This window comes from Alligator mississippiensis, chromosome 4, assembly GCF_030867095.1.
Source record: "Alligator mississippiensis isolate rAllMis1 chromosome 4, rAllMis1, whole genome shotgun sequence".
Taxonomy (NCBI): Eukaryota; Metazoa; Chordata; order Crocodylia; family Alligatoridae; genus Alligator; species Alligator mississippiensis.
Window position 1 is genome coordinate 254,624,207 of NC_081827.1, and position 19,765 is coordinate 254,643,971.

Sequence of the window (19,765 nt, forward strand, 5' to 3'; positions counted from 1 at the left end):
GTCTGGGGGTGAGTCCCAGGCACATGGTGGCAATCGGGAGAGCCTAGGGCTGCCGTCCAAGCGCTCAGGCAGAGGTGCTTCAGGCTCCTGGGGGTCTGAATGGCAGCTGCTGGGAGTAGGAGGAGCAGCAGCCCAGGCCCTCGGGGCTTCTCTCCCCTGCCCCGGGCCTTCATCTACATTTGCAAGGCAGCTGGGTTTTTGGTTGTAGCCATGTTGGTCTAAGGACAGAGGTAGGCAAGGCTCTTTTGGTAGATGTGATATTTTTTATCAGACCAAGTGAGTAGCTGGAAAAAAGTTATTGGCAAGCTTGTGGGTGCAATCACCCTTCCCCAGGCATGGGAGTCTCTGCTGCTCTGAGACTCCAAAGACTGAGAGAAGCTAAAAGTGTGGTAGGAGGTCAGTGAGACGGTAAACAGGTGGAAATTAGGACAAGAAAAGATAGAGCAAGGAAGTGAGGAGAAAGAAGTGGGGGGGAGGGAGGAAAGCCAAAGGTGAGTAAGGGAGACTGCTCTACAGGAGTAGCAATACAGGGTAGAAGAGAGGCTGGCTGTGACAGAGGAAATAGCTGGAAATTAGGAAAACAAAGGGGAGAAAAGGAGGGGAGGGGAGGGGAGGGGAGAAAGGGGGTGGGGGGAAAGACAAGTGTCAGAGGGACCTGGTGAATCAGACTGTCAGGCAGGTTGTAATGTGTCATAAGCCAATGTCTATACCAGTCCGTGATGTTTTGTATCCGGTAGATTGATGAAGGTGCAAGACCCAGGAATGGGACGGTGCCGCTGTGGGGTGCTGGAGGTGTGGTGGCAGGTTTTGCATTTCTTCTCCTGGCATGGCCTGGATCCGTTGGGTGTACTTTGGGTCATAGGGAGTTTGCTTCTGGTGATGGGGTGAGTGAGGTTCGGTGCTTGTTTAAAGGCTAGGATAGGTGGTTCCAGAAAGATCTCCAAACAGCAAGGAGAAACCAAACAGCAACTGCGCACCAGAATGAACGCACGCTGAAAATCCAGCGGGGAGCTGGGAGAACAGCCCCGGCTCCCGCTCGCCCCTTGCTGTGGACCCCGGCCCCCTGCACGCACACTCAGCTCCCCCAGCAGCAGTTTTGGGGGGTTTAAAGGAATTTTTCATGTTCCAAGACAAATCAGGCAATCGAGTGCAAATCCATGTCAGTCCAGAACCGTAAGTGACCCTACAACCGGCAAACATCCTCTACTCTCACCAGGAGCTCCAGATATTTCCAAAGTCTTTGGGAGGGCATCCTACGTGCAGGCGCAAGCCCGGAGGCTTGGGGTTTGGATGTCCGTCCCTAAGTTTCACTTGCCTTCAGCCATGTGGCTGCAGGGACAAGCTAGGGAGGAGCCCCGCATTTCCATACAGTGAGCTTTAAGCCCCAACACCTCGGCCGGTACTAAACCACGCCTCAAGGAAAACTGCCTTCTTGGACCCAGATACATGGTGTTTCCCCTGCACCGCGGGGGAGCAGGGCTGGGTTCAGCAGGGAGGGCTCCCAGGGAGCTCCTTCCAGCCTGGGGCCAGCCGCCCCGCTCTTGTCCAGCTGCCCAGCTGGGAGGGGCCCTGCCCGCCCAGCGCATTGATCTGCAGACAAAGCCCCTTTGTGTGGCCTGAAGCCATTGGCAGAGCCCCTGCCCTGCACCCTGCTCAGGCCGCCCGCCGGGGCCTGCAGGCAGGGAGCTGCAGCCGACCGCAGGGTGCAGCCAAGGGGCAGCGCTCTGTGCACGGGGCTGCAGGCCCCGGGGGCCAGGGCAGACGCAGGGGGAGCGTTTCAGGCGCCCGAGTTGTGCCGGGGCGCTGCACCCGGAGCTGAGGCTGGCTGGCTGGCAACAGGCCAGAGCTGCTCACGCTCCAGCCCGGGAGGAGGGTGGGCAGCGCCAGCAAGGCAGAGCCTGGGGTCTCGCTGCAGGGAAAGCAGCGGCTGCTGGAGAGCCCAAGAGCGAGCAGTGGAGAGCCAGGGAGAAGCAGCAGGGCTGGACCAGCCCGTGGCCCCCAGGAGCTGTGGCCTGGGCTCCCGCTGCTTCACACCGAGGGGAGACTCAGGCTGCGGCGCTCTGGCGGGGGACAAGGCTCCCGGGTCGAGGAGGCCGTGGCCAGATTGGGAAGTCCAGCGCAAAGCAAGGGAAGGCTGACTGCGAGCACAGGCTGGAAGGGCCAAGGGGCATTGGGGCTGCAGAAGACAGGGAGGGAAGGGGTCCATCTCTCCCCGAAGGCCTAGGACAGCCAGTGGAGCTGGGCTTTGTGCGGTGGTTGCAGGGCACAGGCCTAGGAGCAGCAGGGCAGCGCCGGCTGGGACGAGGGTGGCCGAGCACCGGGGCAGGCACCTGGAGAAGCAAGCGGTGGTGGCTCCAAGCCTGGAAACATCCTCGAGCAGGGGCACAGGCCGTGGCTGGGACAGGCTGGCCAGGGGCGACCCCGCCTCGAGCTGGGGCTGGACTAGCGTGACCCTGCGAGGCCCCTGCCAGCCCTGCTGTTCTTGGATGCCACGAGGGCAAGGAAGGGCCCTACCCCTGCCCCTGCCCCTCCACCTGGCTGAGCTCCGCGGCTGGGGCTGATTTCGGTGCCTGGGTGGGTGGCCGTGGGCAGCCTAGGAGAGAGGTGGTGCAGCAGAGTGTGGCTGGAGACTTGGAGCTAAAACAAAACGCCCTTGTGAGTCAGCTAGCAGAGCTGGCTTGGCCCCAGCGAGCCGCTACCTGGGAGCACTAATTGCCAATGGTTTAACGAGGGAGCCTGGGGATACTGAGCCCTGGCTCCAGGCCGGTGCAGCGGAGCCCCAGTCTCAAGCACACAAGACCCAGATAACGGGGGACAGCCGAGGGCCTACGAGTAGAAGCGGGGAGGCGGGAGGTGAGCGGGACAGGGAGGAGAGTGCAGGCGCTGCCGGCGTGGGCTGCAGCCACAGAGGAGCAGCACTGAACAAGTGCCAAGAGCCCTCAGGCCTCGGGACATGCAGGCTCCTGCCGGACAGGACGGGGTTGAGCACAAGAGCCATGGACGTCCTGCAGCCGTGGAGGGGGCAGGAGCCTGCTGCAGCATAGGAGTGCCCCTAGGGATGCATGGTGGCGAGGGGGGCTCGCTGCCAGCAGCTGAGGCCCCGGCGAAAGGAGCAGCCTGCAGGAGGGGGACCACACGCAGCATCTGTCCCCAAACACACTCATACAGGGCTGCCCACGGAGGCTCACAAGCTGAGGTCACAAGCAGCTGTGTCTGGGGACAAAGCCATGGGCTCCTAGCTCAGTGATTCTCAGCCTCCTCCAGCTCCAGGCGTCCCTGGGAGCAGCCATGCTGAGCTTCCACGGGCTTTCTGACTGTGGAAAAGCCTAGAGTAACGCGAGCTAGGATCAAGTGCAGTCTGCTGCACCGGTCTGATACCCGAGCCGAAAATGCATTTAAAATGGCACTGCGTAGCAGAGGGCACACCCCCGTCTGCTTGCCGACAGGACTCCCGAGAGCCTCATAGTTAGCTTTCCGCTGCCCCGCTTCCAGTGGGAGGATCTCGGCCACACGCCAACTTTATGGAAAGGGGAGACTCCTCCCCAGCTTGCTCCTGTGCCCACACGGCAAGCAAAACTCGGGGTCATCTGAACCCCAGGCCTCTGGGCTTGAGCCTGCACGTAGGGTGTCTGCCAATGGATTTGGAAGTATCTGAAGCCCCAGGCTAGGATGAAGGATACTTGCCAGTAGCAGGGCCACATACGGTTCTTGCATGATTCAAATGGATTCAGATTTGATCCGGCTAATTTGACATGGAACATGAAAAATGTAATTAAAAAAAAAAATTCATGCTGCAAAGGAAGTGGCAAGACCAAGAGCACAGCAGGTGAGATGTTTGTGACCCACTGCCTTCTTACTGGAAAACCTCTGGGTTTCTCATGGATCCCATTTGCTCACCACATGAGGCGGACGCTGCCCCCCCACCCCCCCATGACAGGCTCTCAAGACTCCTCCGGGGACTGCAGCACCTCGGTTCATCGTTGGTCGGGTCGGAAGGGACCTGAGCAGATCATCAAGTCTGACCCCCTGCCACGAGAGGAAAAGATGTTGGGGTCAAACGACCCTGGCTAGGTGATTATCCAGCCTCCTTTTGAAGCCCCCCAGGGTAGGGGCGAGCACCTGGTTCCAGATCCTGGCCGCCCTGACTGTGAAGTATCACCTCCTGCTGTCCAGCCTGAACCTACTCTCAGGCAGCTTGTGGCTGTTATTCCCAGTTACTCCGAGTAGTGCTGGGGGAACAGGGTCTAGCCCAATCTCCTCTGGTCCCCCCGACTAGTTTGTAAACGGCCACTAGATCCCCCTCAGCCTTCTCTTGTGAAGGCTGAACAGGTTCAGGTCCCGTCGCCTCTCCTCGTAGGACCTGCCCTGCTGCCCCCTGACAATGCGGGTGGCCTCCTTGGACCCTCTCCATGCTGTCCACATCCCTCCTGACGTGTGGTGCCCAGAACTGGATGCAGTACTCCAGCTGTGGCCTGACCAGTGCCTCCTCGGACCTGCTCGTGATGCATCTGTAGATGCATGACCAGGTGCGGTTGGCCTTCCTGACCGCATCCCCACAGTGGAGGCCTATGTTCATCTTGGAGTCAATAATGACTCCAAGATACATTTCTGCTTTTGTGCTGACGAGAAGGGAGTTCCCCAGCCTGTAGGTCTGCTGCTGGCTCTTCCCCCCCAGGTGCAGCACCTTGCACTTGTCAGTATTGAATCCCATCCTATTCTCATCCGCCCACCCCTGGAACCTGTCTAGATCTAGTTGTAGCCCACCACTCCCCATATCTTAGCATCATCCGCAAATATGAACAGGGTGCTTTTCACCCCCTCGTCCACGTTGCTGATAAAGACATTGAACAGTACAGGCCCAAGGACCGAGCCCTGGGGGACCCCACTGCCCACATCCCTCCAGGATGAAAATGACCTGTCCACCACCACTCTCTGCGCCTGGTGACACCAGTGAAGCACAGCTGGGTGCCTATGCCCCAGAGGCAGCAACTCACAAGAAGCCATGTGCACACAGTGCCGTGCACACAGGCAGTGCAAGTCAGAGCCTGGACAGAGCAAGGCTGAGACCCTGCCAGTCCCAACTCAGTCCCAGCCCCAGGATGTGCCCCAGATGCCACCAAAGCCTATAAGCTGCTGCTAGGAGGACGTGCGCAGAGGGAGAGTCTCGGCTGGATCTGTGGACAAACACCAGGTGCAGCAGCAGAGATGACTGGGAGCTGCTAGGACACTGGCCCTGGCAGGAAGCTCTTACCTTCCCTGCAGCCCCTGCAAGGAGCAGCAGACTTCTGCCCCAGGCCAGGGGGGGACAGGGACCTGGCCTGTGTGCTCCTGCCCCCCACACCATCCCAGGGGGAGAGCAGGGAAGGTCATCAGGGCAATGCTGGAACAGAGGGTAGGAGGCAGCACAGTAGGGGTGCAGCACTGGGGATGGGCCAAGAACTGGAAGTGGCACGTGCAGGAGCCCAGTGATCCCCGCTGCTAGCCCAGGGCATTTGCATCTGCCCCAGCTCCATGGCCACATGCCCTGTTGCCCTGGCCACCCCCAGCCTGCAGCATCCTGTGGCTCCTGGTAGGTCTCCAGCCAGGTGCACCTGTACCACAGGCTTCAGCCCCAAGCAGGGAAGCAAGAGGTGCAGGGGGCAGACCGACAGCTCGATAAATAGAAGCTTTTATTACAATAGAAAACCATAAAACTCACATTTAAAATAAACAGCTCTTGTCCTGCCCAGCAAACCCTCACCCTCCCTAACATAGGCTGTGGGAGACCCTGAGCACAGGGCCTGGCCAGGACAGGGGACACGGCCCCTCGAGCAGCAAGCCAGAGCCCTGTGCACAGCTAGGCTCATCGGGAGCCGAGGAACAAAGCACGAAGCTACCGGGGGTTTCAGCAGCAGGGAGAAGACGACAGTGCTGTGCCCAGTGAATAGGCAGCAGGGGCCCAGCCTGAAGAGAGCACCAGGCCCTGCCACTGCCTGGCCCCACAGCATGCTCCCTGGCCCCATCTTCCCAGTTCCCACTGGCTCTGCCCCCATCGGGCAGGTAGGAAGTGACTGGGGTGGTCACTACTGCCCTCAAGCAGGGCTGTGAGAAGCTGCCAGGCTGCCGTTCAGTGCTGCCCCCATGGACCTGGAGCAGACGGGACTGAAGGAGGCTGGTGCTGCCCATGGGGGGGGAAGGCACAGGGGCCACCACCCACCAGAAGCAGGGGTGCAGGACGTGGTAGGGGTCTCTCGGCCACCACATGCCCAACGTGCTCACTCCAGCGCCTCGTGCACCACCTGCCGCAGCCTGATGGAGAACAGCTCCTCCCAGGGGCCACGGATCCACTCCACCAGCTCGGCCAGCAGCTCGGGGCACTCTGCGCGGAGGTGCCACATGCTCTCCACCTTCAGCACCTGGAGGGTGAGGGAGTGGAGGAGGGTGGTCAGGACAGTTCAGTTCCATGGCTGCTGTGAAACCCACTACACCAGCCTCACAGGATGAGGTCTGTCCACCCCGCTCTTCGGCTGGGGAAGCAACCATCAGCTGGTGACATCCATGACTCCATGCAAGCCATCTCCTCCCACCCTGAGCCACATGGGGCCCAGTGCCAGGGCCCACACTCCCAGCCTGTGCACCAGGGAGGCCTGGGATGAGCCTGGGAACATGGACAGGCCCGAGACAGTGGCTCAGAGCAGTGATTCTCACAACCAGGGAGTGAGAGGTGAAAGAGAAGGTAAGTAAGCAGGTAAGTGCAGGCTCAAGCTTATTCCTGCTCGGCTGATTCCCCACCCTACTGCAAGGAGGGGTTGAAACTGGCTGCTGCTCTACTCAGAAGAGCTATGGAAGGGCCCACGAGGTTGAGAGCCACTGGCTGGGGGAGCGCTTGCCCGAGGGTGCCCTTAACACAGCAACCCTGAGAGGCCCCTGCACTACAGCGGCGCAAGGGTACAGGATGGAGCCACGATGGCAGGAGGGCTGCGCTGAAACAGGGCAGCCTTAGGACACCAAATTTTGCCCAGGACAAGGCTTTTTCCCCTGGGATCCCATAGACTGACAAGGCCCCTGGTCCCACTTCAGGTCCCTCCAGGCCCTGCCACATGTTCAAATGAAAACTGGACAGAAACCAGCCATGGAGCTGTTACATACATCAAGCACTAGCTCTAGCTGGCTGACTCTTTTTACAGCTCAATCCTCAGTTTCATGGTGTGGAAATTATTTTGCACATGTGACTGATCTAAATTTATTGCACAATTAACTGCTGAATTGCACAATGCACATAACATAAAGCAGGCGCCTCGGAAGTGCTGAGATAGTGCCTTTTCCTGGGGGACAACAGGGCTAATTAAGTTGCCCTCCAAGTGGCGTGTGTAAACAATGCAACATCTGCTTTTAGCCCAAGACCCTGGAGCAGCAGCCCGAGCCTGGATGGGGGTGGGGAAGGGGAGCCCCCTGCTTACCTCGTCATAAAGCATCAGCTTGATGTTGCAGGGGGAGAAGCGGTAGGTGATGATGCTGCTGATGTTGCTGAGGGGCTGCTTCTCCTTCACCTGAACGCCGCTTTCCAGCTCCGGCTCCATCTCCCCGTCTGCCCCCCCCGACAGAGGCTGGCCCTGCTGCCACTGGTGACTCTCCTCCAGCAGGAAGAGAGTGCTGCGTGTGCTCAGCAGTGTCACCGGGAAGGCAGATGCACCTGGGGAGGATGAGGAGGGGGAAGGAGGAGGGGTGTAACTGAGACAGACCAGGTGCTGGCCACGCAGGGACCCGTCATCACACACCACTTCCAACACTCCCCAGCCCTGCAGTGGGCCCAGTGCCAGCTGCTACACTCCTAAGGGACCCCCCAGCACCCAGATGTTCACAGGACCTAGCCCCACTTCCCACATGGAGGGGTGGGGTGTGACATTTCTTCCCACCTGCCCTGGAGCGCAAGGGGCAGGGCTCGGACCCCTCCACCCTGCTCCATCCTAGGAGAGAGCTCACTAGCACTGTGCACAAAGCCAACACCTTGGATTTGGTCACAGACTTTCCAAGAGGCTTCTGTCTACTTGGAGAGTCCAACACGCAGACAATCAATCCATCACTCGCAGTCACTCATAATCCTTGCTGTTTCAAAGCAGCGCTCTGCTCCACCTGGAACTTGTCTGGCTACAGCCTTGGCTCATGGAACTTCCTTGCCAATCAAACTGGGAGCAACTGGAAGGGGCTGCAAGCGCTGCACATTCTGACCGGGCCTTTAAAGAGGCCTTGGAAAATGGGGCACATGACCCAAAAGGCAACAAGGTGATGGTCGATGGAGGATGACACGTGAGAAGGAGGAACCCAAGGCACAAAAGAGGGAGCAGCTGGCCTGGCTGTAGCGCCACATATGAGAACGGGGGTCACAGAGATCAGACACCCACTGCACAGGAGGCTGCTGCCAAAAAGGGAAACTGGGAGCATCACTGGCAAGTGGCGGGGACAGCAATTACTGTGCTCTGCTCAGGCAAGGCCTCAGCTGGAGTCCTTCGGGGCAGTGACATGGGAGCAAGTGCAGAGGACAGCGACACCAATAAAACATTCAGAAAACAGCCTGAGGTGAGGCTCAGGGCACTGGATGTCTCAGATGATGCTAGAGCCGTGGGGCTGGAGGTGACCTGCAGAGGTCATGTCTAGTCCAACCCCTGCCCAAGGCAAGATCAGCCCTGTCCGACCCACCATCTCAACGCTATGCAAGATGACCGCCACCCCTGACATCACACCCAGACTTCCCACAGAGAAGGCAGGGGAACTACAGCGGCCGACGTCCAGCTTCTATAAAAGGTTGTTTATGCTCTTGACACGCTAGGCCAAAGCCATGCCCCTGATGCAGAGGAAAGCAAAACCCCCCGGTCCGTATCAATCCGACCAGGAGGGAAAATTCCTTCCGGCGCACAAACAGAGTATTGGGCTGAGCCCGAGTAGCTTTGCCGTGTCTAGAAAACAGCCTGCAGGGAACACAAGTCTCCCAGTGTTTGGAGAGGACAGCGACCGCTGGCTCTGCACACCTGGAGGAAGCCTGATCTGCAGAGGGAGAGGACGGCAAAGCTCTCCCCAGCAGTCAGGGGGTTGCGCCAGTGCTTCAGCCCTGGCAGGCTGATATGCAGCCACCTCCACGGGAATTTTCAGAACAGCTGAGACGAACACGGGCCAGGGAGGGGCTGAAGACACAGATCCTGCCCCAGGGCAGGGCTGGACTGGATGGTCTTGGAGAGGCCATTCACGACCCGATGCTCTCACTCCCCACTGAGGTCCCCCAAGCACTGGTCCAGTCACCTTGGGCTTGGGACAGAACCAGCTCCCACATCTGTCAGGGCCTGGTCTCCTGCCTCACACACACCTGGGGCTCTCCCCCCTCCCCAGTTTACCAAAGCCTTATAAGTAGTCATGATAGAAAAGTAAGGCTAGAAGGGACTCCAAGAGATCATAGAGTCCAACTGGAGAATCAAACCTGCAACCTCAGTGTCATAGCACCATGCTCTAAGTGAACTAAACAGCACCCTGAGAACAGAGCCCCTGACCATCGGCCTCTCCTGAGGGGGCTGCAGCAGGTCCAGGACAGTGATGAAGCAGCGCTGCTACCTACCCCCTGCCCCTAGATCATCCTCACCCCCTGGGCTCATATAGGGCACCTTGCTGCTGGCTGTAGCCTCACCATGCCCCTCTCCCCCCGCACCCTGCTCTCTGGGCAAGATCTGGCCAGCTGTGCCGCTGCAGAGCTCTGTACCTTGGATCAAGTAGGCCAGCAGGTAGAAGAAGCCAGGGGCTGTGCTGTCTCCAGCTGCTGAGTCCAGGGCCTTGCAGTCCAAAAAGGGCCTGGAAGAGATGGGGGCACATCAGGCAGGGAACCTGGCACCACCTGCTCGCTGTCCCTACATCACGTCCTGGTCATTCCCAGCTCACCACCCCCACCACCCCTGCTGGACACGGCAGCTGAACTCCCCCCACCCCACCCTGCTCCCCCATGCATGTACACATGCCTTGGTCCACTGGTGTCCTCCCACTGGAGACTCAAAGCCTCCCTGTTCAGGGCTCCCTCCAGCCTTGTGCCTGCCCCGTCAGCTCCAGCTGCCGCCTCCTGCCGTGCTCTCTACCCTGGTCTCAGTCAGTTCTGCAGAGCTGAGGAAGCCCAGGCCCCATGCTGCCTGGCCATGGGCCCTTCCCTGTCCCAGCACAGCGATGCCAGCTCCAGACTTGACCAGAAGACTGCTTTGGCCCAGGCCTCCTGACAGCTGCAGCACTCCCACCAGCAGCTGCACTTCCCCAATGGTGAGGTGGGAGCCTGCATGCACTGGCTGCTCTGCATGGCAGCTGCTGGCAGAAGCCTGCCAGTGCAGTGAGGGCATCCACCTTCTGGGGCCCCTTCCCTCGACTGCAGCCTGGGGAGCACGCAGGGAGCCAGCGCCCACAGTGGGCCTGGAACATGAAGCAGGCACATCGAAGGTGCCGCGCTCATGGCAGCAGAGAGCAGAGCCTGGCTGCTGTGGTTTGAGCATGCTGCAGTTCACCAGAGCCAGGCCAGGTGCCCCCCCAGGCTGCTCTCACCACAGCCAATGCTGCGGGTTCATCTGGACCACGGGGATCTCCGTCACTCGGCTCCTGCTCTTGGCTGGCAGCTCTTGCACGAGGTCTAGAGGAGCAGAGAGGCAGAGTGAACCCATGCTCTGGCCTCTGGCAGCAGCAGAGGACCAGAGAGAACGTGCTGGCAGGGAACAGGGTCACCACCCTTGCCCTGCAGCAGCCTCTTGCCAGAAGGGCAGACCTCCTGCCTGGAGCACCAAGGCTGCGCCCCATTCCCCTCCGCCCTGCTCCATTCCCCAGCTCCCCTCTGCCCCAAAGCTCTTACACGTTAGACACTGCAGGAACTGGTCACAGCGGTGCTGGTTTCGGATCAGGAGGTTGTAGGAGGCCTTTGGGCTCTCAAACTCCATGTGCAGGCTCTGGCGGCCCAGCCCCATCTCCAGGTAGCAGAGGTCAGACAGGGCATGGCAGTCGCTCTTTGTCAGCCAGTCCGTGGGCTGGCCCCTAGACACCAAGAGACCGCTGTGGTCTCTTCGCTCCTCCACCATTCTTCCCCCCACACCCCAGATTCCCACAGGGGCCTCTGTAGCACGGGCAGGGCCCCAAGCACACACTCAGACGGCAGGGAGACTCCCAGGGTTCCCACCTACTGCCGCGGCCTCGCTCCTCACCTGATCTCCCCTGTAACTTCCAGCACATGAATCCTAAGATCCGAGGCCACCACAAGTGCAGGGAACTCCCCAGGCCGGCCAAACTTCACTACGGCCACCTGGACAGAGCGGCAGACAGCAGGTCACACCCACATCCCAGCCCCCTGGCCCCAGCTGTTTGGGTGGCCCAGACACTCCCTCTCTCCACCAGCCCCACGGGGAGACCTGCACACCCCTCCCACACCCGCAGAGCAGACGGGAGCCGGCAGGGCAGACAGCAAGACAGGGGTGGATCGCCTCACCTTGAGGAAGCACTGGAACTCTTCCACGTTTTCCTCGAAGATGTCCATGTCCAGGTAGAGTCTGAGGCGATGGTCCACAGCGTGCAGGTCCTGTGGGCTCAGGATGCCCGTCATTGCTGCAGGGGCAGAGGGTGGGTCAGTGGGGATGGGTCAGGGCTGTCCCAAAGGTGGCCGAAGGCCTAGAACAGGCCCCAGAATGGAGCAGTGCTGGGGCAGTGGGGAGGCCCCTCTCGTCCAGTCCGGCCCAGTCCTGCAGTAGACCCTAGGGACTTCTTGCCACAGCACCCACTCCAGGACTGCCTCCGAGGGGGAGGGTGCCAGCTGCAGGGACCTCCTCCCTCCCATGCTCCTCTCCCCAGAGAGGGTCCCTCCCAGGTCACCTGTGCAACTGTCGCTCGCAGGGTAGCACCACTGCCCTTCGCCCTAATCAGAGCAGGGAGAGATGCACGGGATGTCAGGCTGCAGTGTCCAATGCCCAGGAGGACTTCCCAGTCCCAGGGCAGTAATTTTTTAGAAGAGGGCATGTTGGCGGGCAAGTCAGGGGCTGGATTTTAGGTCTCCAGCTGCTCCAGGCATCTTAGAGCCATGGCAGAAGGGCTCTGGCACATGGCATGGGAAGCCAGGGCTCACACAATCTGGAGTCCCATGGGGAACAGCGCTCACCGCTCAGTTCATACAGGGATAGCTGCTGACAGGCATAGAGGCAGCTGGTAACCCACTGCAGGAGCGCATTGCAACAGCTCCTGTGTGCTGCTGGGCAATGCCCTCATACCGGAGGGCAGGTGCTGCCACCCCCCACCAGAGAATGCTCCACGCCAGCCCAGGCTGCTGGCCACCATGTCCCTCGGGTGTCTGCTGAAATCATCTCGTGCCAGGGGAAGCTACTCACATGCCTGGGACTTCCCCACTCTAGAGCAGCTGGGCCCTGGCCCTGCCCCCCCCCCCCACACACACACACACACACACACACAGTGCCGGGGTTCAGAAGCAGGCCACAAAGCACTGGCAGCAGCTCCGAGTCCTGCGCTCCCCGGCCATAGCTGTTCTCTGCCGGGCGTGGAAGTCCCTTCTGCGCCAATCCTTCCTGAAGTGCCACCCTCTCCCCAGAGACCACCGCAGACTGCAGCCTCCTCCCCTCAGCTGTCAGCAGGCCCAGCACAAACCCTGGCCCCTGCCGCTCCCACTCACGGGGACTGAGGTTCCAGGTCTCCTCGGACTCCGAGTTCAGGGACAGCTGGGAGGGGGTGGGCGCCCGGGAGGTGCCGTAGCGGTAGCTACCCATCAGGCTCCCGCCGTTGGTGTCTGTCCGGCTGAGGGAGGAGTAGTGACTCTTCATGCCGTGCTCCCTCCGGCTGTAGTCCCCCTCCGAGCTGCGGGAGCTGGAGTGGGCAGCACTGTCCTGGTCCCCACTGAGCTCCTGGGTCTTGCTGCTAGTGCTGGTGTCCATCTCCAAGCTGTCCTCCATGCCAATGTAGAACTTCTTGCCCTGGGCAACCTCTACCCTGGCTGGCTCCAAGTCCTCCTGCTGGGACCCTCCCTGCAGGCCAGGCCCTGACAGGGCCTCGCTCAGGCTGTCCTTGCCTGGGTCACGGTGGGGAGGCAGAGGTATGCTGGAGACTGTCTCCAAAGGCAGGAGGACCACGTGGTCACTGGAGCAGTTGGGGCAGACCGCTGGCTCGCCAGGCCCGGCAGCATCTGCAGGAGAGGCTCTGTCAGAACTCAGACTGGGCCAGCAGCAGACTTCCCCTTGCAAAGGGGTAGCAAAGAGCCTGCGAGCACCCCCTCCCAGGCCTGCCACGATATCCAGCGCACCTCTGGGGTGTGGAGACCCTGGCTCAAGTCCCATCCTGTCTGGCTCTGGAGGAGTCTGGCTGAGAATCGGACAGCTGTGGCCAGGCTCACCCCCCACCCCAAATAGGGATTGTTGGGCTGGTCCCACTTCCAGTGGTGGAACAAGACAGTTGTTTAGTTTAAATGACACCCAGGGGAGCTATTTATTCTCTCAGGTGGGAGAAGCCCACAACCTGCCTCACTCCACCTGGCAGCTTCTCCTGCGTGAGCAGCATCTAGGACAGGGCTGGGGGCCACCTCCCCCAGGGACACAGCCCACAGGCACCAAGAACCGTCCAGACCCAGGGTTGTTCAGGTCCTTGCAAGCTCATCCCAGGCTTGGCCCTGTACCTTGATCCACCTGAGTTGGGGCCTCTGTGCCCACGTAGTCTCTGCCCTCCATGGGACACAGGCCCTGTTGGCGAGGGGCCGGGGGCTGAGCAAACTCCTGCTGGCACTTCAGGCACTGGAGCTTTGTGCAACTTCTCTCCTGGCCCTGCTGTCTCAGGTTCTCCTCCAGGGCCGGGGACAGCACCCCCAGCACACACTGCAGGCAGCAATACGGGAAGACAGAACAGAGAGAGTCAGTGGGTGCCCCCGGCTCAACCAGCATAACCAGTGCTCCTATCTCGGGCAGGCTCAGACACTGCTTCCAAGCAAGAGCCCACCCAGCCCTGCGCTCCGGGCACCTGGGGCAGAGGAAGAAGTGCCTCTCACCCTCCAGCTGCTCAGCTTGGCGTGTTGCAGGGATCCACGGCCGGAGGAGAGTGGGAACCCGGCTGGGCTGTGGGGCCTACATGAGCCCAGGAGGCAGAGGACAGCTCGCTCCAGCCTTTACCTGAGAGTCTCCTCCCCTCAACCCCACTGACCCAGGAGTCCTGTCCCCCGCCCCAGCATCACTCTACACTTGGGCCCTGCCTCCTACAGATCCCCAGTGCCCTGCCCCAGCTTCCGCAGCACCTGCTGGACAGATGCTGGTGCTTTCCCCTGGGCTGTCAGGGGCAGACCATAGGGCAGCACAGACATAAGTGCACTTGAGAGCACCGGGATGGCCAGGACCAGAGGGCCAGGGCAGCCGTGTGGCACTGGGACCCTTCCAACCCTTCCCAGCACAGGTGCAGCCCCCCTGCCCTCAGCACCTGCAGACACTGCTCTGGCGCATCGTCCAACACCACGTATCGGCGCCTCTGCCGGTCCTTGCGGATGTAGTTGAAATGCAGTGTGAGGACAGGGAACATGCGCTCCAGGTCCTGCAAGAAGAGCATGGCTGTGGAATGGGCTCTGTGGGTCATAGGGTCCTGCCAGGAGATGCCAGCCAGTGCCTGTTTGATGCCCTGAGCTCTGGTACTTGACTCAGACAGCCAGGACCTTTGGAGGCTGGGCTACATGAGGCTCGAGGGGGGGGGGGGGGCAAAGGAGAATGGTCGGGATGGCCGGAAGCAGGGCTGGAGTGAAAACATTGCCGCCCTCCATTTCCGGAGCGCGGGAGGTGAGAACGACGCGCTGCGAGGATGTTCGGAGCAGACTCTTAAGACTCCAGGGAGACCATCGGGTGCGGTCAGAAGTTGAACTAGTTGCCAAGGGACAAGTGCTTGGCAGTCCTGAAGGGCCTGTGTCCTACGGAAGCCCAAGACAAGTGGTAGCTGGCAGACAATGCTGTCACAGTTGGCCAAGGCAGAGGCCATGTGCTAAGGGGAGAACTATCGCTATGTTGGACCCACTGTCAGGGGAAGCTGGCAGAGACCATGTAGGGCAGGGGCTAACCCCCGTGCTATGCTGGGTCACAGCAGGGTCAGGGAAGAACCTACACAGCGCCCCCCCGCAGAGCCCATGTAGCTCCAACCGCAGGAGGTCAGAGCAGCCCCATCACTCAGCAAAGCAGCTTCTGCCCCACGAGCAGACAGAAGTCTGGCAGCCACACATGGGGGCACTGCACGAGCTCATCATGCTGCAGAGGTCCATGATGCAGGCCCCGCAGTGGTACACGAGCTGGGATTGTGGGAGCCGGGGCTGGGGGAGCTGGATTGCGGGAATCTCTCCAAGGCTCCTCCCTGTTGGGAGGGTGGAGATGCTGGTGAGCGCCAGCAAAAACAAGCAGCTGCCACGTGGAGGGACAACTCACCATCCTTTGCCAGTTCATCTCGGAGGTCTCTATCTTCTGCAGGCTCCTCAACTCCAGCTTGTGGAGGACTCTGGCTGCCTTCAGCTCTACCTCGATCACATGCTGAGCCGTGACCCGCAGGAAGATCCAGTCAGGCTCCGGGTCCCCGTCACCTTCAATCTGGCTTACTAAAACTGGCTGGCAGAGGTCAACTGCCAGGCAAGAGGGTGGCAGGTGAGCTCCTGCTCAGCCTTGGGGCACAGCTCCATGCCCCATGCGGGAGAACAGGGGTGGGGATGAGGTGTGAGGAGCACCAAGCACTGAGTTCTTGTGCTGGGCTGCAACCCAGGGCCTGGAGGGGGACAGCCATACGCAGAGAGGCTGATGGGCTTCCCCAAAGAGCACCCAGTTACCTTCTGGCTTCTCCTCCTCTTCCTCCCTCAGCACAAGTTCATCTGCCTCCAGCTCTGCCCTCTGATCTCCCGGGGACCGCTCCAACGGTAGCTCCAGTGCCTGTCCGGCACTGTCCAAGGGCAGCGAGGCATCCCTCAGTGACCCCAGGGGTGTCTCCAGCCCCTGAGCTGTACTCCCACTCAGCGAGTCCGTGCCAGCTGGGCTGCCGGGAACCTCGTCATTGGCAGAATGGCTGAGAGGGACCACAGGGTCCCCTTGGCTGCACTCCTCCAGGTGCCTTTTGTACTGCAGCCAGTCTGTGCCGAAGCGATCCCGGAAGCTGTCCAGGCGCTCCAGCTGCTTCTGGTGCTGCATGACCAGGCCTGCAGAGACATTCCCAAGAGACCAGAGTCAGTCACCATTGGCAAATCCCCGTGCCCGCTGCTGGGACAACAGGGGGAGAGGGAAGCCTCACCAGTGGAGAGGGGCAGCACTGGGCACTCGTGCTCCGTGTCACTGGGCTCCGAGATGCTTGCCCTTCGCACTCGGCCCTTTCCCTGCAAGAGATCAGACAGGCACGGCCGAGTGAAGGAGCCATCAGAGAGACAGGAAACACAAAGATCTGAGTGGACAATGTCCCAGCCCTGCGGAGGCCAAAGCACTGCGGCCTAGTCCTACGCACAGAGACCCGAACCCCCACTCCCAGTACAGGTTTGGGCACTCGGCTTCCTCAGACATCCAAGGAGCTACCAGCCCTGGGCATTGCCTGATCCAGCCATCCTTGGTCTGGGCTCAGACCCTTCCCCCCACGTGTCAAAGGAAACAAGAGTAGTCATCCCGGCAGCCAGAGCACCTTGTTTCTCTTCCGAGGGAGCCTGGCCACATGCATCTCCCCTGGGGACGGGCTCTCACTGAGGTCTGCAGCGCAGGAGCTGCCTCGGGCACTGTGGTCCAGCAGGGTCTTCTCCGAGGCTGAGGACTGGGCTGGGAACTGCCTGGACTTCGGTAGGTGCTGGAGCCAACAGAAGAGAACGGTGCTGGCTGAGCACAGCAGGAAGGGCAGAGAGAACCCCCCACTAACTCATGGAACTTGCCACCGCAGGACATGGGACCACCAGAACCACCAGGCTCAGGAAAGGGATTAGGCCTGCAGTTCTCAACTGGGGTGCTTTGAGGCCCTTTGCCTGGCACCCTGCAGCACCCTTGAATGTCAGCACTGTCGAGTGTGCAGACAGGATTCACAAGATAAACCCAGAGGTTGCCAGTAGGAATCCAGAGTGGTAGAAACATTCTGACCAGCTCTGGGCTTGCCGAGTTCTTTGCAACAGAGACTGCTTTCTTACCTAATTTTTTTTTTTTTTTTTACTACAAACAAGGGAAAGCCAGGAGCTAGCAAGCTCCAAGGGGGACCTCGAGTCTCAGGAGAGGTGCCCTGGGTCCAGAAAGGTTGATAACCACTGGACCTGACAGATGTACGGAGGATGTGTCTATCTGGAGCATAGACCTAGTCTCAGCCTCTCGACATCCCTATACCTCCAGCTGTGGTGGCTGGGAAGGGCTTGATGAGATTCATAGATGTAGGGTTGGAAGGGACCTTGTAGATCTTCTAGTCTGACCCCCTGTCCTGGGAAGGAGAGAAAACTGGGCTCAAGTGACCCCAGCCAGGTAAATGTCAAGCCTCCTCTTAAAGACCCCCAGGGTAGGAGCCAGCACCACTTCCCTTGGAAGCTGGTTCCAGATCCTAGCCACCCTAACTGTGAAGTAGCGCCTCCTGATGTCTAGTCTAAACCTGCTCTCTAGCCACTCATGGCCGTTATTCCTTGTTACTCTGGGAGGTGCTCGGAGAAATAAGTCTCTCCCAAACCCTGCTGGTCCCCCCTAGTGAGTTTGTAGACAGCCACTAGGTCCCCCCTCAGCCTTTTCTTGCAAAGGCTGAACAGGTTCAGGTCCCGTCGCCTCCCCTCATAGGGCCTGCCTTGCTGTCCCCGGATCATGCGAGTGGCCTCCTCTGGACCGTCTCGATGCTGTCCACATCCCTCCTGAAGTGCGGTGCCCAGAACTGGATGCGGTACTCCAACTGCGACACTGGTCAGGCCACAGAGGGGGAGGATCACCTCCTTGGCCCTGCTTGTGATGCATCTGTGGATGCACGACAAGGTACAGTTAGCCCTTGTCACGCATTGTTGGCCCACGTTCCTCTTGGAGTCAATGACTCCAAGATCTCTTTCTGCCACGTGCTTTCAAGAAGGGAGTTCCTCAGCCTATAGGTATGCTATGTGGCAGAAATGCCACCCTTGGTGCCCCTCTCCAGAGACCTGTCTCAGCCAGCCTGGGAGGCTGGTGTTGATCCCTCAGGGCGGGGATCTCCCACCTGGTCTACATGACAAAAAAAGCCTGGCGCCTGGGAGGCGATGCTCTGGTCACCTGGGCAGGGGGGAAAGACCCGGCCCTGCGTGGGCCCAGGTAGCCAAGGATGCGGGGGAGATTGGTTGGCTTGTGGCCAGTATTGGCAGCTTCGATTGGACCGGGCTGCTGAGGTCAGAGAGGTTATTTAAGGGCTCGGTCCAAGAAGAAGGGGCAGTCAGCCATTAGCCATGCGGTCATCCAGGTGAATCTGAGCCTGGCTCTCTCCTCATCACCGCATGCTCCAAGAGTGCCTTGCCTTCAGAGGATACAACAACTACCTCTGGACGATGTGAGTGAGTAAGCTACTCGAGATCAGACTAGATATTTAGCTTCAGTAACTCAGATGCGTTTAAACGGCTACCTCAGCCACCCTGGTTTGCTCTATGGGATTCCTTTGATATTCCTGTAAGATTTCTATGATATTGCTCTACCTTTTACCCTGTTTCCACCCTACCCCTGTAACCAATAAAGTTCTCCTTTGTGACCGGTGTGGGAGACTTATTGAGGGGTGGGACTAAATTATGCCAAGGAGGCCCCTTAGGTCTGTGGACTAAGGGAGGCTTCCTAATAAGCCCCTGACTTGGGGAAGTGCCCCAAGTGCTTGTATTGGGTCTAGGACCCATTGGACGATCAGGCCTGCGTTTTCCAAGGTGCGCAGAGCCAGAAGTGAATCCAGAGCCTTGGATGGTGGCAGCGGGACCCCAGGCTAGCGGGGGTGCTCCAGGGAAGGGGTCGGCTGGACGGGAGGCACCCTAAGGGAGGCACTCGGAGCCTGGAAGGTGGTCGGGCGCAGGGAGGTGGGCGGCTCAACGCAGGAGCGCCCCCGACTGGCCCGCCACACGCTACTGGTTCCTACTGCCCAAGTGCAGCACCCTGCACTTGTCAGTATTGAATCCCATCCTATTTTCATTTGCCCATCCCTGTAACCTGTCCGGGTCCTGCTGTAATCTGTCCTTCCCTTCTAGCATGCCCACCTCACCCCAAGTCTTGGTGTCTGCAAATTTAAACAGGCTGCTCTTCACCTCGTCGTCCAAGTCACTAATAAAGAAATTGAACAGTGCGGGCCCAAGGACCGAGCCCTGGGGGACCCCACGCTCACCTCCCTCCAGGTCAAAAATGACCTGTCCACCACCACTCTCTGGGTGCGACCCCTCAGCCAATTTGCAATCCATCTGACTGTGTAGGCATCAATGCCGCGGTCACCTAGCTTTTTATGAGGATGGGGTGGGAGACAGTGTCAAAGGCCTTCCTAAAGTCCAGAAAGACTACATCCACGGCGACACCTGCATCCAATGATTTTGTGACCTGATCATAGAAAGCAATCAGGTTGGTCTGACAGGACCTGCCCCTAATGAAACCGTGCTGGTTGACCTTGAGCATCATCCCCACTGCTGGCCCATCACAGATGTGCTCCTTGATAATCTTCTCAAATTGCTTCCCCAGGATTGAAGTAAAACCAACAGACCTATAGTTGCCTGGGTCCTCCCTCTTCCCTCTTTTAAAGATGGGGACCACATTGGCCCTCTTCCAGTCATCCAGCACCTGGCCAGATCACCACAAGTGCT

General features: G+C 59.7%; 1 protein-coding gene across 3 annotated transcripts in view; it reads right to left on the reverse strand.

Moving 5' to 3' along the window:
- Positions 1-5,652: 5,652 nt before the first annotated feature.
- STK11IP (serine/threonine kinase 11 interacting protein) overlaps positions 5,653-19,765 on the reverse strand; it is a 30,267-nt gene continuing 16,154 nt past the window's right edge. For 2 of the 3 annotated variants that reach the window (XM_059727604.1, XM_059727603.1), the window contains 14 exons: positions 16,648-16,806; positions 16,270-16,351; positions 15,815-16,177; positions 15,423-15,613; positions 14,440-14,550; positions 13,652-13,847; positions 12,659-13,165; positions 11,471-11,586; positions 11,190-11,287; positions 10,844-11,022; positions 10,543-10,627; positions 9,725-9,813; positions 7,440-7,672; positions 5,653-6,395 (listed from right to left, as the gene is read on the reverse strand). In XM_059727604.1, the coding sequence (XP_059583587.1) occupies positions 6,255-6,395; positions 7,440-7,672; positions 9,725-9,813; positions 10,543-10,627; positions 10,844-11,022; positions 11,190-11,287; positions 11,471-11,586; positions 12,659-13,165; positions 13,652-13,847; positions 14,440-14,550; positions 15,423-15,613; positions 15,815-16,177; positions 16,270-16,351; positions 16,648-16,806 (2,550 nt within the window). In that variant the 3' untranslated portion in view covers positions 5,653-6,254. Of the gene's footprint in view, positions 6,396-7,439; positions 7,673-9,724; positions 9,814-10,542; positions 10,628-10,843; positions 11,023-11,189; positions 11,288-11,470; positions 11,587-12,658; positions 13,166-13,651; positions 13,848-14,439; positions 14,551-15,422; positions 15,614-15,814; positions 16,178-16,269; positions 16,352-16,647; positions 16,807-19,765 lie in introns of those variants that run through there. The other variant, XM_059727605.1, reaches the window with a different exon arrangement.